Genomic DNA, 13,527 nt, shown 5'->3' on the forward strand with positions numbered 1-13,527 from the left:
AGGCTATCTCAGCTCTGCTTTGGTGGGAAGCAATCCCTCCTCTGGCCAAACTTTGGAAGAAATAACTAGAATCAACGAGATTTGATATCTAAGGCGCTAGGTTTGGTGAGGTAGTCCAGTCGCCAACTGCAGCGCTTCAGCAGCTCAAGTCTGGGAGAGACCACGCGCCTGAGTCTATTTAAAAAGATAGTTCAAATTGAAAACGAGTTGCTCATTTGGTAATAACTGCTGGGAACGTGAATTGCCCCAGACGCGTGTTAACCTCCTGGCCAATCAAGCTCTAAGCTGAAGCAATGAAACTTAAGTACTGCTCCTATTTCTTCTTTTTCTGTCCATCTGCACATAACGCCCTCCCCTTTTTTGAGCAGAGGAAAAGGGGTCCTCGAAGGCAGCGGGGCCGGGGCTGCTTTGGTTTGTCATACTCACACCAGTGAAGGAGAAGAGGAAAATGAATGAAAAGCTAAGGAGTTAAATCAAGCACCGGGGAGCCCAAGGGGAAAAGGGAGGTTTTTGTTGTTTGTGGCAGACTGGGGAAGAAAAAAACGAACATAACCAGGTAGCATCAAATGTTCTCGAGGTATTTAAAGCAGGGGTCCCCACAACAATTATTTTTGGTGGGCTTAGAATGTGGCCACCAGCAAGTGGCCACATTCTAAGCCACTTGACAATTTTTCCTAAAATACTTAGTTAACTTTAGGGAAAACAAATAAATATGCACCTGTATATGTCCAAATCATAGTAATTTATTTATGTCGGGGTTGTTGGGGGTTTTTTTTTGGGGGGGGGGGTTGTTTTTTTGCAGACTCTATAATAACAATAATGTACAGTTGTCTCTATTCTTTACTGGACCTAAACAGAGTAGAAACACAAATAGGGTGCTTTGCATGTTCTTGTATTTTATTATCATTTATTTATTTATTTTATTATTGTTTCTTTTGCTTTATTGGCTGAATTTTTTAGACTTTCTAAGGAGTAAGTCTGCTTCTGTGAAAAGTGATACTTGTATGTTTGTTAATATCACTTTTCACAGCAGCAAACTTGTTAGCTAGCTGAGAGGCAGTGAAAAGTGATATATACAAATATCACTGTTCATAGCAGACTTACTCAGCCCTGGCTAACTTGGATGGGGAGAAAGCAACAGAGGGTCCTGTGGCACCTTTAAGACTAACAGAAGTATTGGAGCATAAGCTTTCGCGGGTGAATGCCCACTTCATCAGAGGCTTGCGTCTGATGAAGTGGGCATTCGCCCACGAAAGCTTATGCTCCAATACTTCTGTTAGTCTTAAAGGTGCCACAGGACCCTCTGTTGCTTTTTACAGATTCAGACTAACACGGCTACCCCTCTGATACTTGGATGGGGAGGTGGGTAGGGAGGCAGCAGGGACAACGAGGGTGGGGAGCTGGGGATGGAGTCCTGCAGCCAAGGGATGTAGCCCACCACTGAGTAGCCAAAGTCCGGAGCCCAAAGCCCTGCGGTCAGAGCCCCTGGCAGGAGCCCACTGCCAACCCTGCCGCCTGCCACACCAGGGCTGAAGCCAGAAGCCTGAGCCCCACTGCTCCAGGAAGATGAGGAACTCACACCGGCTGTCTGCTCTTCTAGGGTTTGTGGCTCCAAAGGGGGCCAGGGCCCAACAGCCACAGCCTGTCCTCCCCCGTCCCCTGCCAGATCACCACCCATGAGGCTGTGGGCGCAAGAAAAGTCCCTGGTGGCCGCATTTGAGAAAATCTGGCTTAAAGGGTGATAGAGAGCAGCAACAGGTCTGACCTCCTGGAAGAGCACAGGGGGTTTTACGCCATTAGAATTGCTGCTGCTCTAATTTACATTATACTCTGCCCCAATCCACGTCTCTCTCCTCTCCAGCAGTCCCAGACCAGTTCTGCGTCATAGGGATCAAACTTTTCTCCCTGTGGGACTTAGGAGAATTGCCGAGAAAGGACCCGCAGAGTCCTGCCCCTCGCTATGAAGTTCTGACGGTCACCATAAGTAAGGGGCTCATTGCATGGGGCAGCGCTTCCGGCTCTCAGCCCCAGGGGCCCACTTTCTCTAAGCGGCACCAGGCACTGGAGCGCCTCCATGCACAAAGCAGCCCGAGCTTTCCCGTGGGGTAGGACGGAGGCAGTTTCAGAACAGGACAAAGGTTATCGAGGCAGGAGCATGTTGCCCCAGGAAAATTAAGGCAGAGATTCCGAACCCTTGAAATCAATAGCGAAATTCCCCCTGGCTTCGACTGGGGAGCGGGAATCCGTACCCTACAATCGGTGCCGCCCGCTGTTCCCGGCCACACCGTTTCCTTCAGTCGGTGGACAAATGCGAAGCACCTTAGTGGGGCTCTCCTCCGTGTTGCTTTTCGCGGTGTTACTGAAAGACAGTGTTTGCTGTCAGCAGAGGTGCCGGGCGCTGGCCGCCGGGACTGGACGCCCTCGAAGAAGAGATCGGGCGCTTAGACGTTGTCCGTTTATTTCCCATCCTTCCCATCAGTTGCTACAGCCTGCGAAAGAGCCCCTCGTAGGGCGTTGCTGCTGGTGTGTTATTGACAAGGTGTTCAAAGGGCACATCGCAACGCACACGCTGGCCCCAACTCGCAGAATCCCCAAATTACAGCCCGGGGGTTCGCGAAATGGGAAGGAAATGGGTTTCCCTTTTTCCAGCAACCCCCGGAAATTCATAATAATCCGTGTTACGTTTTTGTGATCACCCCGCTAACACAACGGCCTGAGATTACAAAGGGACAGCCGGTTGGACCCGATCTCTATTGCAGCGTGGCTCGATGTTATATTTACTTCTGTCTACTTATAAAATGAGCAAAGGTCACCTAGTAAATGGACTGATTTTCTAGAGGCGGCGACTGGGGTTTGCTCTAGGAGGAAAAGATTATCTGTGAAATGGGTGGACAGGGACGATTCACAAAGGTAGCTCAGATGTCAGCGGCTCCCTGTAACAGCAACTGTCAGTGGTCAGAGAGTTTCCCTTATCAGCTCAGAGAGAGACATACTTTATCATAGAATGTCAGGGTTGGAAGGGACCTCAGGAGGTCATCTAGTCCAACCCCCTGCTCAAAGCAGGAACAATCCCCAGACAGATTTTTGCCCCAGATCGCTAAATGGCCCCCTCAAGGATTAAATTTACAACCCTGGGTTTAGCAAGCTAATGCTCAAACCACTGCACTACCCCCCCCCCCCCCCCAATCTGTGCTTTAAAAAAAAATCCAGCCCTTTAAACTTCATGTGGTAAAGAGTAGAGTTACTCCTCTTTGGCGAGATTATAGAGTCCCCTGGGCCAGGAGAAAGGCAGGGCGTAGGATCAGGGAGGTGGGAGCGGTACTGTCTGAAATCCAACGCTCTTTGCTGGACCGTAGGAAAAGTCTGATTAAATTAAAAACAAGCTTGACAACTTGGAGAGACCTTGAAGGAAAACCAAAGGAGCTGGCTAGAAAAAAATATATTTCAGCGTCCTCCAGCCTCCCAAACCAATGAATGAATTATTTGAAATAGTTCTCTGTTCATCTGATGAAATCATGAATATTATCATTAACAGCAAGATAGATTTGTTGAATAAATGCATTTCCTCATTGGTTTAGACCTAGGGGGAAATATGCTCTCTAAATCCTGCCTTGGTAAATCTGCTGTGTATTGGGTTTGATATGCTGAAAAAATGTATTTGAATTGTGCAAGACTGGTTTCATTGTCACTCTCTCCTTTCCCTGCCTCTGCCTGTAAAACCACAACACAGCAGCTCTCTCTGTTGCGGTTTTCCCTCCCCACCACAACTAGATAAGAATTTACTGTGCCAACCCCCACGCTCAAATACAAAGCAGAAACCCTCCCTATCTGCTTTGATCCTAAACCCCCGTGGTAGGAAAACCTGAAATCCGCCCTTCGAGAAGCAAACTCTCTCTCCTCCTGGCTGGGACAGTGTGAACTCCGCCAGGGTCCCGGAGGCTGTGATGAGGGGTATCTACCGAGCACATGTCAGGAGGTGAAATGTCTGGAAGAATAACCAGCTCCAGTGAAGTCTGGGCACCTCCTGAGGCGTCTGTTTGCAAACTCGCACCTGTGCAGGGCCGGGTTGAAGTTTCTAGTCTTGGGGGTGAGATTAGGGACAAGGGAGCCGAGCTACCAGCTACTCCTTGCCCAAGTGTCTTGCTCGGATCACTGCAAAGAGTTTATCTCTCCGTCCGAGAAGTTGGATGCTGCCCCCCGCCCCTCTTCTAAAGCTTATTCCCCCTCCCACTCACGCACACGGAGTGCCTGTCCGCCCCACGCAGGGGCTGGCGAACTGCTAGGGATTTTCCCATCCCAATCACCAGAGAGGCGCGAGAGATGCAGCGAGCTGCTGTCTCCCCCCCAGTGAAATACAGCCACCGCGTGCCCGGAGGGAGCCTGGGATATATTTTAGCTCTCGGCCGCATAGGATCCGGGGCTGGGAATGGGACATTTCGTTCGAAACTCTCCTGCTCTTGCGGTTAAATCCCCCGTTTGATTCGCCCCCCTCTGGCTCCCCTGAGTCCAGAGCACTCAGCTGGTGTATTCAGTATTTCTTTATAGAAGCCTCCAAAGCTGGCTCGAGCTTTTGTAGCTGTCAGCTTGACCTTCTCGACTAGGCATTAGGACAGGAACCGGTGTGCGCCCTAGCCCGCTTCCCCGGTTGCCTGGGCTCTGCTGTGAAAGGGACCCGTGCAGATTCCCGGGTCATAAAGAGAGTTCGTACATCAGGAGTGCTGGGACGGGAGCAGCAACCTAACCCAGTTGTTGGTTCGAGGGGTTTAAAGTTAAGAGAAAGAGGAAACTGCGGTAAAACACTCTCCGGCGGCCGTTTGCTGCTTCTCTTCGCCAGGGGAAGGATCACTCCGTTGATTTGCAGGTTGTGCCTGGCTGAGCGAGCTCAGAAACTACACAAAGTGACCTCAAACCCAACCCTACAGTCTTTACACGAGCCAGACTCAGGGGCTGACGCCATTAATATCAGGGTGTGAGAAAGCAGAGGGGGGATTGTGTCTGGTTTATAAAGCCGGTGGGACTCTAGAAGCGTGCAAAACGCCCCAAGGAATAAATAGTGTCCCCAGTAGCTGAGACAGGATGAAGGGTCCTTTTTTCACTCTCTATAAAACGTTAGGAACTTTCAAAAGCAGAAAACTGCTCTTCTTTTCCTTTCCCATGTCTGAACAGGGAGTCAGCAGACAAAGTGTTTACGTGCCCAGCTGATGAGAAGCCCCGGGCAGGTCGAGTTGGAGTAGTCTCCAAACACAGTACAAGGAACAAGGCTCCCCGCACGCTGAAATCTCCCCATTGCCACTATCCATAAGCTAAATGGCAGTGTGGTGGGAAAACGCTAAAGTGTGTCTTGAGGGAATCCACACGGGGAGAAAAGGCGACAGAGCTCAGCATTGTTAGGCCTCACTTGACCCTAAAGAGAAGGAGTATCTAAGCATCTAGCTAGAGCTGTCTATAGAGTGATAGAAGCTGATGTAGATGCCCGTAGAGGAGTCGTGTAAAGAAGAGTTTGAAAGATCAGAGCTCAGTGACTAAGAAATCTTCCTTCCACTGAGCTTCTTGCCACTTTCTTTAGCATTAATTTTAACTTATTATCGACAACATTTTAAAATCTTTATTGGGCCCTGGTCTCCAGCCCCAGGATTACCCACATTTTGAGTAAATTATGCTTTACTCATCCATTGCAGCCAGTTTGCTTTCTGTTGTTTCATTGGAATAACTCTACTGCTTCCCGTGGGGTTGCTCTGAATTTACACTCGGGTCACTGAGAATAAAACGTAGCCCCCAGAGGGATTATGAGTATGTGTAAAGCGGGCAGGATTTGGCCCAAGACCTTTCTAATCTGGGTTTGTCCCTGTGTTTCCCATAAACAAGCACTTGTTTTTTCAGCCTCTTGGTACCCAGCTCCCAAGCCCAAAAGAGGAAGAAGGACACGGTGATAACTCTACACTTCTCTCCTAGTCTCTCCTAGCTCCTTCCCACAAATTTAAGGGTATCCGACCGGGTTCCGGATGCGCAAACGTTTTCGGGGGATCAGATTTCGAATGCAAGCCGATTTCCATCAGATCCCATCAGGTCTCACTTTTTGTCTCACCAATTATCGCAGTTTTCTTTAAAATGTGAATCCCCCAGTTGCATCTACTTTCCCCGTGTAGCGCTGCATCCTCCTGGCGATCGCACCCAAAGACGCTTTAGTTATATGTCAAAAAAGTCCCCTCTCCCGTCGCCCAATTCTCAGGGCCAAATCCTGCTCGCCTTATTCAATGGGACAATTCGCTTGAGTAAGACGAACAAGACCTGGCCCACGATGTGCAGAGCTTGCTCTAACTTATGTCCTATCTGTCTTCAATTTACATGTTAGACTTTGTGTTGAAAGAAAGAAAGAAAGAAAGAAAGAAAGAAAGAAAGAAAGAAAATGTAGCTGTTACTAATTAGTTCCTTTTCGAAGGGCGCTGGATTAATTTAAACATAGAGAAAACTAAATCGAAAAGATCCTTTTCGTTAGTGTAACATATTCCCACTGCAAATATGTATTTGCTTTGTGTTTTTCGTTGGTTTACAAAGGGATCAATTGATGTAGCACTTCGCAGTCAATGTATTAAAACAAGCATTCGAAAAACTGCTTCACTTACTGATTCGGGTCTCACCACCTTGGAAATATTAAACTTCCAGAGGAACGGAGCTGAGTTACTCTGTTTGTTTCGAGTAACTCGACAGCTCCTTCATCACCCAGCGGAATGAATCACCAAAGGGAAACAGACCATTATCCCCCTATTTGTCTGCCTAACTCCACTGGAAATAATCCCCCTGCCAAATTAGATCTTCGCTTTATCCCTTTCTCCATTCCATGGACTCTACGGGCAGGTTTTCGGTTAAAATGAAAATAGGGAGTTTCTTTCAGATTGAACAACATAAACTTTCCTCCCTATGTTCCTTTCCTTCTAAACGCCGAACCCCATACAAGAATCAGAAATCAAACTCACTTCGGATCGTTTTTATTTGAACATAAACAGTTCGGTTTGCGGTCAGACTTCGTTTCAAATCCCTTCTAGGAAACTTCTTTGGAAGTTCTAAGTAACCATAAAGTGGTTGCTGGTTTTTTGTTTTGTTTTGTTTTATTTTTAAGTAACGAACAATAACTATCGCTACTTCACAAAGTCATCGAGCTCAAAACACATGGAATTTGCAGTGACAAAAGTTCTCCGTGTACCTAGCACAGTAGAAGTCTGAGAGCAATTCTAAATGGTCGAGTTTCTCTTACAGAATTTTTATAATGTCTAAGTTAGGGGCAATATAGAGAGGTGTTAGAGATGGGGTAGAAGAGGGAAGGAAAATAAAAGTCCGATTTCCAATTATTTCCCTGTATTATTAATGTGCAATAAGTATCTGATTCTTTTCTAGTAATTATGGAAAAAACATCCTCTCTATAGAAAATAACAATCTCTTCACAAAAATCTGAGAAATGGGGAATTTCGTGACTGCTACCCAATCAACCCACAAACACATTTTTCTTCTGAGATTCATTTTGAGCTTATAATATTTTATAGTTGATTTTCTGTAACGGATTTGTTTTTAAAATCTCTTTTAGCCTGGAAAATAAATGTTATTTGGACATAAAGAAAAGTTAACTTACTGCTTCCCCTCTTTTCCGTGAATGCATCTGCATTTTGCACCAAATATCATTTGGATCCTTCTGTATATTTGACAATCACTTTGTGCATTCATAAAGATTTTCCATACTGTATAAAGAGAAATAGCCCTATAATTCAAGCAATTCATTTACACACACAGGAACACACGGGGGGAGGGGGGAGAGAAATGAGTGAAGGCTGGACAATTGGTTCCGTTTTTATTGCTATCTTAAAGGCAGTTCTTGTTAGCCTTCTTCAGTTTGTTGAGAAAAGTCACAGCAAGAGATAGATAGGCTTTCCTTTTCTTGTCTTGCAGTCCCAGACAAAGGCGAAACCAGAACTTTTATTTAATTTTTTTATTTGAAATCTCATCCAGAAACACTGGTCCATAATAAATATATCGATAGTTATCAAGAATATATAAAAAATAAAGACACGTTGTTGTCTTTGAGGCCCTAACAAAATATTTCAAGCAAATGCCCAGGAAAACATAACAAAACCCAACATAAAACAACAGTAAAGGTCCAATGGAGTAACACAATGACCAATCCGGCCGGAGTCGACCCTGCATGCAGATAACTGATCAAGGGGCAATGTGGAACCCAGCCAGCTGACTACTACACTGCACTTAAAGCAGGAGATCTGGCAAAACAGGCTTTGGGGATGTTGTGCGTGTTTTGCACTATTTCTCTTTCTTGTTTTATACAGCCACAGACGGGAAAGGAAATGAAACGCTTTAGAGAATTCACTATTAAATCCTTGTTACAAGGAAAACTGCACCATTGCCAGTACAACATGTTTAAACGAGATTCAATTATAAGCATGCATGCATTCTTTTGAGCTACATTGTGTAAAAAATCATCATAATTCCTAGCTGTCATATCCTGGAGTGGAGCAGAGAAGATTCCCAGAAATGTAGGTGTTGCCTTTAAAAACTAACTAACAAACAAACAAAAAACCAAACCCCAGACAACTCATCGTCTCTTTGCAGCTGCGAACAGTACAATGACCACCATGTCTTTTTTTTTGTTTTTTTTGCATCCACGTTAAGGAAATATTTACATTTTTTGTTTTGTTTTTACAACAGGGATTTTTGTTTTAGTATAAGAAGAAAACATGGCCCGAGAATCCAACTAAAACATTACCTTTGTAAGGTCCTTACTACACTAATCCCTTGTTACAACAAATGCAGTTTTGAGAAGCTCGGATGTCAGTGGGAGGAAACACACCGGAGTCCAGCAAAGGAAAAGAAGCATGCATGCGAACGCAGGACTTCGTGTGTGGAGTCTTCCTGCAGCATCACCCAACAGAACTTGTTTGAAAGTGTGATCTCTGGTATAGCTAAAAAGGCTCTGGAGCTTTCAGTTACAGTCACTTCAGTAAGTCCTTGGATTCTGCTGAGATCCTGCTCATGTTGGCTGTGGTGAGGGCAGACAGGTGTGGCGGAGGGGGCATTTGACAGATAGTGCAAGGGCAAGGCAAACCTGCCCAGTGCTGGAAGCCGCTGCCAAGCTGGAGGGCCGGAGGAGCAGAAGGAGTCTTCAGTAAAGAGTGAGGGGGCCTGATCGTGCCAATCCCTGGTAGGGAGGCGGACAGCGGGGAGGAGGTGTTGGCTGAAGTCAAGGCACTGCCAAGGATGGGGTGGACCTGGTGGACCGTGCTAGCTGCGTGGGCCGGGTGCCCGCCTGAGTGTCCCACTGTCCCGCAGTGAAAGGCGGAGTGGTGTCCTCCGTAGATTTCACCCACCAGCCTCTTCATCTCCTCCAGGGAGCTGGTGAGCATCAGGATGTAGTTTCTGGCCAGCAGGAGGGTAGCAATTTTGGAGAGTTTCCTCACGGAAGGTCCATGAGCGTAGGGCATCACCTCCCTCAGCCCATCCATGGCCAGGTTCAAGTCGTGCATCCTTTTGCGCTCCCGCCCGTTGATCTTCAGCCTGAGCTGCTGCAGGTCCTGCTCCGAGAGCTGCTTCTTGATTTTGTACTTGCTGCCTTCCCCTCCGGCCTTGGAGCCGTTTCTGGAAAGGCCTTCCCCGGACATCTTCTGCACCAGGTCGCTCTGAGTGGAGGAAACCGAGTTGAGCCGGTTGTCCTGATGGTGGTGGTGGTGATGGTGGTGATGGTGCTCTCTCAGGTACATCTCATCCATGTCTGGCGAGGAAGCTCTGCTGGAGACAGAGCTGGAGTCAGAATTCATTGTATTGGGGCTTCGGAGCAAGAAATTTCTTCCCTGCTCTGGAGAGGGTGAAATAGGATTGTTTAAAAAAATAATAAAATAAACTGCAGGCTCTGTGGGGGAGGGGGAAGGTTCAAACAGGAGGAAAACTCTCCTTTCTCCCTCTAATCTCTCCCGCTGGCTACCCAGCCTGTTTACGGGATAGCTGGTTGGTGTATGCTTGAACTAACCTCAGCCTGGAAAAGAGGGGCTTTTATAGCGCTGCAGCAGAGAAAAGAGACAAAAGAAGCCCTCCTATCTATAATGGTCTTGTTAGGATGACGTGCAATTATTCAGGGCGGTGCGCTTTGACTGTCCCATTTAGCAAGGACTCCCATTCATATTCATTGTGGTGCCACCCTGGGACACCTCAGCCATGGACCATCAGGAGTCAAGCAGACACAAAACCTCTCTGATTGACAACACGCACTCATCGCGGCATGTTCACGCCTTCTCCTCCCCCTGGTTCTAATTTCCAACATAAAACTGCATCTAGTGTACAGTAAAGAGCAGAGGGTCTGATTTGGATGTGTATTTGCTTGGGGTCATTTTTCAGTCTAGCATCTCAGTGTTAGAATAACGTTGTAGCAAATTCCATTTGTCTGAGGAAGGAGAGGAGGATTGTTTGCTTTGTTTTTATTTTCTCGTGTGTGTGTGTGTGTGTGTGTTTTGTTCTTTCCAACCCCGAAAGAAAATAATTGTCTTCATTTCTTAATCTTTTTTCTATACATATTTGAGTTCCCCTTTGTTTCCATGTGCCACTGATCTTTTTAATCTCTTTGCTTATCATTTCGGCGCGCAACTAACTCTGCTTTGCAGGTTTCTGTTAAATTGAATTGTACCTTAACTGCCTTAATGTTGTAGGGTTTTTAAATAAGTAATTATTAAGGTACCTACTGTCCATCCACAAACAGTCTCTTTCGCTTAAAATATTTGGAAATTAATCTCTCTGGCTGCAACCGTTTGACTTTCTTTGCACTTTAAATAAAAAGGGAAACTTTGAATTTGTGTTGACAAGTATTTTTTTAAGATGGTCATTCAAATTGTTTCCAAATTAGAAGAGAGACCATTATATACTCCCAGATCTCAAAGTATTTCTTTCGATACGCTGAATGGGAGGAGGTGGGGGAAAGGAAGTCATCTGTGAATTGGACTGACTGAGAGCTGCATAAAAGAACTGGACACAGGCAGGCAAAAGGAAACAAACATCAAGTCACAAGGGAGAGAATCTTGCAAGCAAAATCTAATATAGATGCGATGAATGTTTGTTAGAGTAAGTAACTGGCTCCGTTAAATTAACGATTCGTTTTATTTGGTTGGTATATATTTGATAACAGACACAGTAAGAGACTGGTGTGTGTGTGTGTGTGTGTGTGTGTGTGTGTGTGTGAGAGAGAGAGAGAGAGAGAGAGAGAGAGAGAGGAGTAGAGGAGTGTGTTGGGATGTTGGAGGATGACAGTTTGTGTCTATAGCTGGAAGTCTTTATGTTGCCCTGCGTGTGTGTGTGTATTGTGGTGGAGCTTGTGAGAAGTGTAATGCAAGAGGGTTCCAGATATGCGGCAGTCTGGGTACCGATGTGTATGTAGGGTTTGTTTGTGGGCATATGTGAGTGCTTTCTGTGGGGGCCGGACAGAAATACTGTGCATTGGGATGCGCCTTTGCGGGGCTGGGAAGAGTGGACTTTGACGGGCAGGAGAAGCCTGCCAAAGGCAGGCGTGCTTATGAGGAAGAGTGTATTTTGGACCCCAGGAGTAGTTTTGTAGAGATCAGGTGTTAATAGAGGCTGCTCAGCCCCTGGGATTGCCTGGGATTGATTTGTGTGTGCTCTGCACATGCTGATTGCATGGGTGTGTGAAAGGGAAAGGCGTAGGGAATAAATTGTGAAGAGTGACAGCGAAGGTCTGTCTTGACTAGGGTGTTTGGTTAGACGGTGTTAGCAAGCACGTTCCAACCAACCCCTCCGACAACTGTAATGTAGACAAGGCAGTGGTACTTTTAACATGTGCAAACTGGCTCAAGTTGAAGCCTGGACTCCCCCTTTAACAACACACCTGATTGGAGAATGAAACCTTGACAGGAATTTTCAGTCTGGGGATGGGTTTAATGAAAAATGAAGACCAACTGCACTGCTCAGACTAAAAGCAACTGCTGGCAGTTAGGGCCCAAGTCATTGTTACTCCAAGGAGACTTCAGACCCACATGGAGAAGAGTCAGAAAGGGATGGACGCTTTCATCCTATTGATTCTAACTGTAGTTAATCTGCTGAGACAAATGTAAGACGTCCTAATTGTCATTGTTTGTCTGTAAATCCCGCGGTGGGCATTGGAGCAGCTAGATTGGTAAAGAAAAGAAAATACGCTTCTCTCACTTTAGGGCAAGTTTAGACAAATAACTGGACCGAGAAACAAGGCGCATTACCCTTTGTTCACAGACAGAAAAATAACTGAATTCAATTTCAGCGTGTTAAGCCTCTGCTGAGAGCCTCGGAGACTCGGCGTTTCTCTTGGCTGAAACATTTCATGTGTCAAGAGAAAGCAAAGGTGTCTGAATAACGTCCCAACTTCCGTCTTAGCTGGCGCTTCTGCAACGATTCATTCCCTTTTAACGATACCAATAACTGAATAATGCATCTGACGATCGCCCCCCTCTTCCCAGCCAAGGGAAGTTAATCTAAGAAGGACCAAGCGGGACTCAACTCCTAGCGCTATCTTTATTCCTGAAAACACACACGGAGTTTCTCTCTCGCTGTCTCTTTCTCTCTCGGAAACATTTTTACTTGCTTGAAAAACTGTTGGTACAACATGTTGTGCTGAGCCTACTGATTCTTAGAAAAAAAGTGTATCTATTTTAAACACTTGAAGAGTTAATAAAGTGAGTGTTAATTGCTGCACTGTTAACATGCTAGAGGGCAAATGCGTCACTATTATAGACGAAGGGAAAAAAGAACCCCCCCCCGCAATAACCTCCCCCCCCCCACACACACAAGTGATCATAATCATGCGATAGCTGTAACCAAAGGAATTCTATTCGGTCTCTGTTAAGAGACCTTCGTCCTCACAACCAACCTTAAGAGAACTTCCATCGGACCAGGGTCCGGGTGAATGGCACAGTCTTCTGCTTGGTCCCCGGGCGTTGGCGTCTATGAAGAGCCCTGTCCTCATATTTATATGGTTTATTTCCTCTTAGCAAGAGGCAGCAGCGCCAGTTCCCGGCTTTCTACCAAAACATCTGCTGCATGGGAGAAGCAAGGCAGCCTTCCCTAGGGACTAATGACCTGCGATTGAGGAAATTGACCTCCGAGGGAAAAGTGTGGTGGAGGAGAGGGAGGCCCTTTCAGCTGGGCCAGCCCCGCTCTGGAGGAGGAAGGGAGAGCAGTAGAGAGAAATGGAGCTCCTGGCTGCCTTGTCCCCCCTCTTGCTCATCCCTCTGGGCGTAGATCCGCTTCAGATTTCAGCGTCTCGCATTGCCAAGGGCAGCTCAGCACGTGCGATCTTTCTAGAGTTGCAGGTTACCTTCAAGCAGTGATTGAGGGGGGAGTTACAGACTGAGGGCATGTTTTGCAGGTGACGAGTTGGCATGTGTTTCTCTCTCTGTGTCCTACCCAGGGATGGCCAGATTTGCTTTGCATGTACTGGCCTGACACAGAAACCCGAGGGGTGGGAAACCGGGATCTTGACACGGAATTTTTAAAGCC

General features: G+C 46.5%; 1 protein-coding gene across 1 annotated transcript; it reads right to left on the reverse strand.

Annotated features, from left to right (window-relative positions):
• Nucleotides 1-8,858: 8,858 nt before the first annotated feature.
• Nucleotides 8,859-13,022, reverse strand: OLIG3 (oligodendrocyte transcription factor 3). Its single transcript, XM_005315619.4, has 2 exons — nucleotides 12,899-13,022; nucleotides 8,859-9,853 (listed from the first exon to the last, which is right to left on the reverse strand). The coding sequence occupies exon 2, from the start codon at nucleotides 9,813-9,815 to the stop codon at nucleotides 8,994-8,996; it is 822 nt and encodes a 273-aa protein (XP_005315676.1). The 5' UTR covers nucleotides 9,816-9,853; nucleotides 12,899-13,022; the 3' UTR covers nucleotides 8,859-8,993.
• Between the last annotated feature and the right edge of the window lie 505 nt (nucleotides 13,023-13,527).

Source organism: Chrysemys picta, chromosome 3 (assembly GCF_011386835.1).
Source record: "Chrysemys picta bellii isolate R12L10 chromosome 3, ASM1138683v2, whole genome shotgun sequence".
NCBI classification, from domain to species: Eukaryota; Metazoa; Chordata; order Testudines; family Emydidae; genus Chrysemys; species Chrysemys picta.

Coding starts and splice junctions, on each gene's coding strand:
- OLIG3 (XM_005315619.4), bottom strand. CDS start 9,815: ATGAATTCTGACTCCAGCTCTGTCTCCAGCAGAGCTTCCTCGCCAGAC.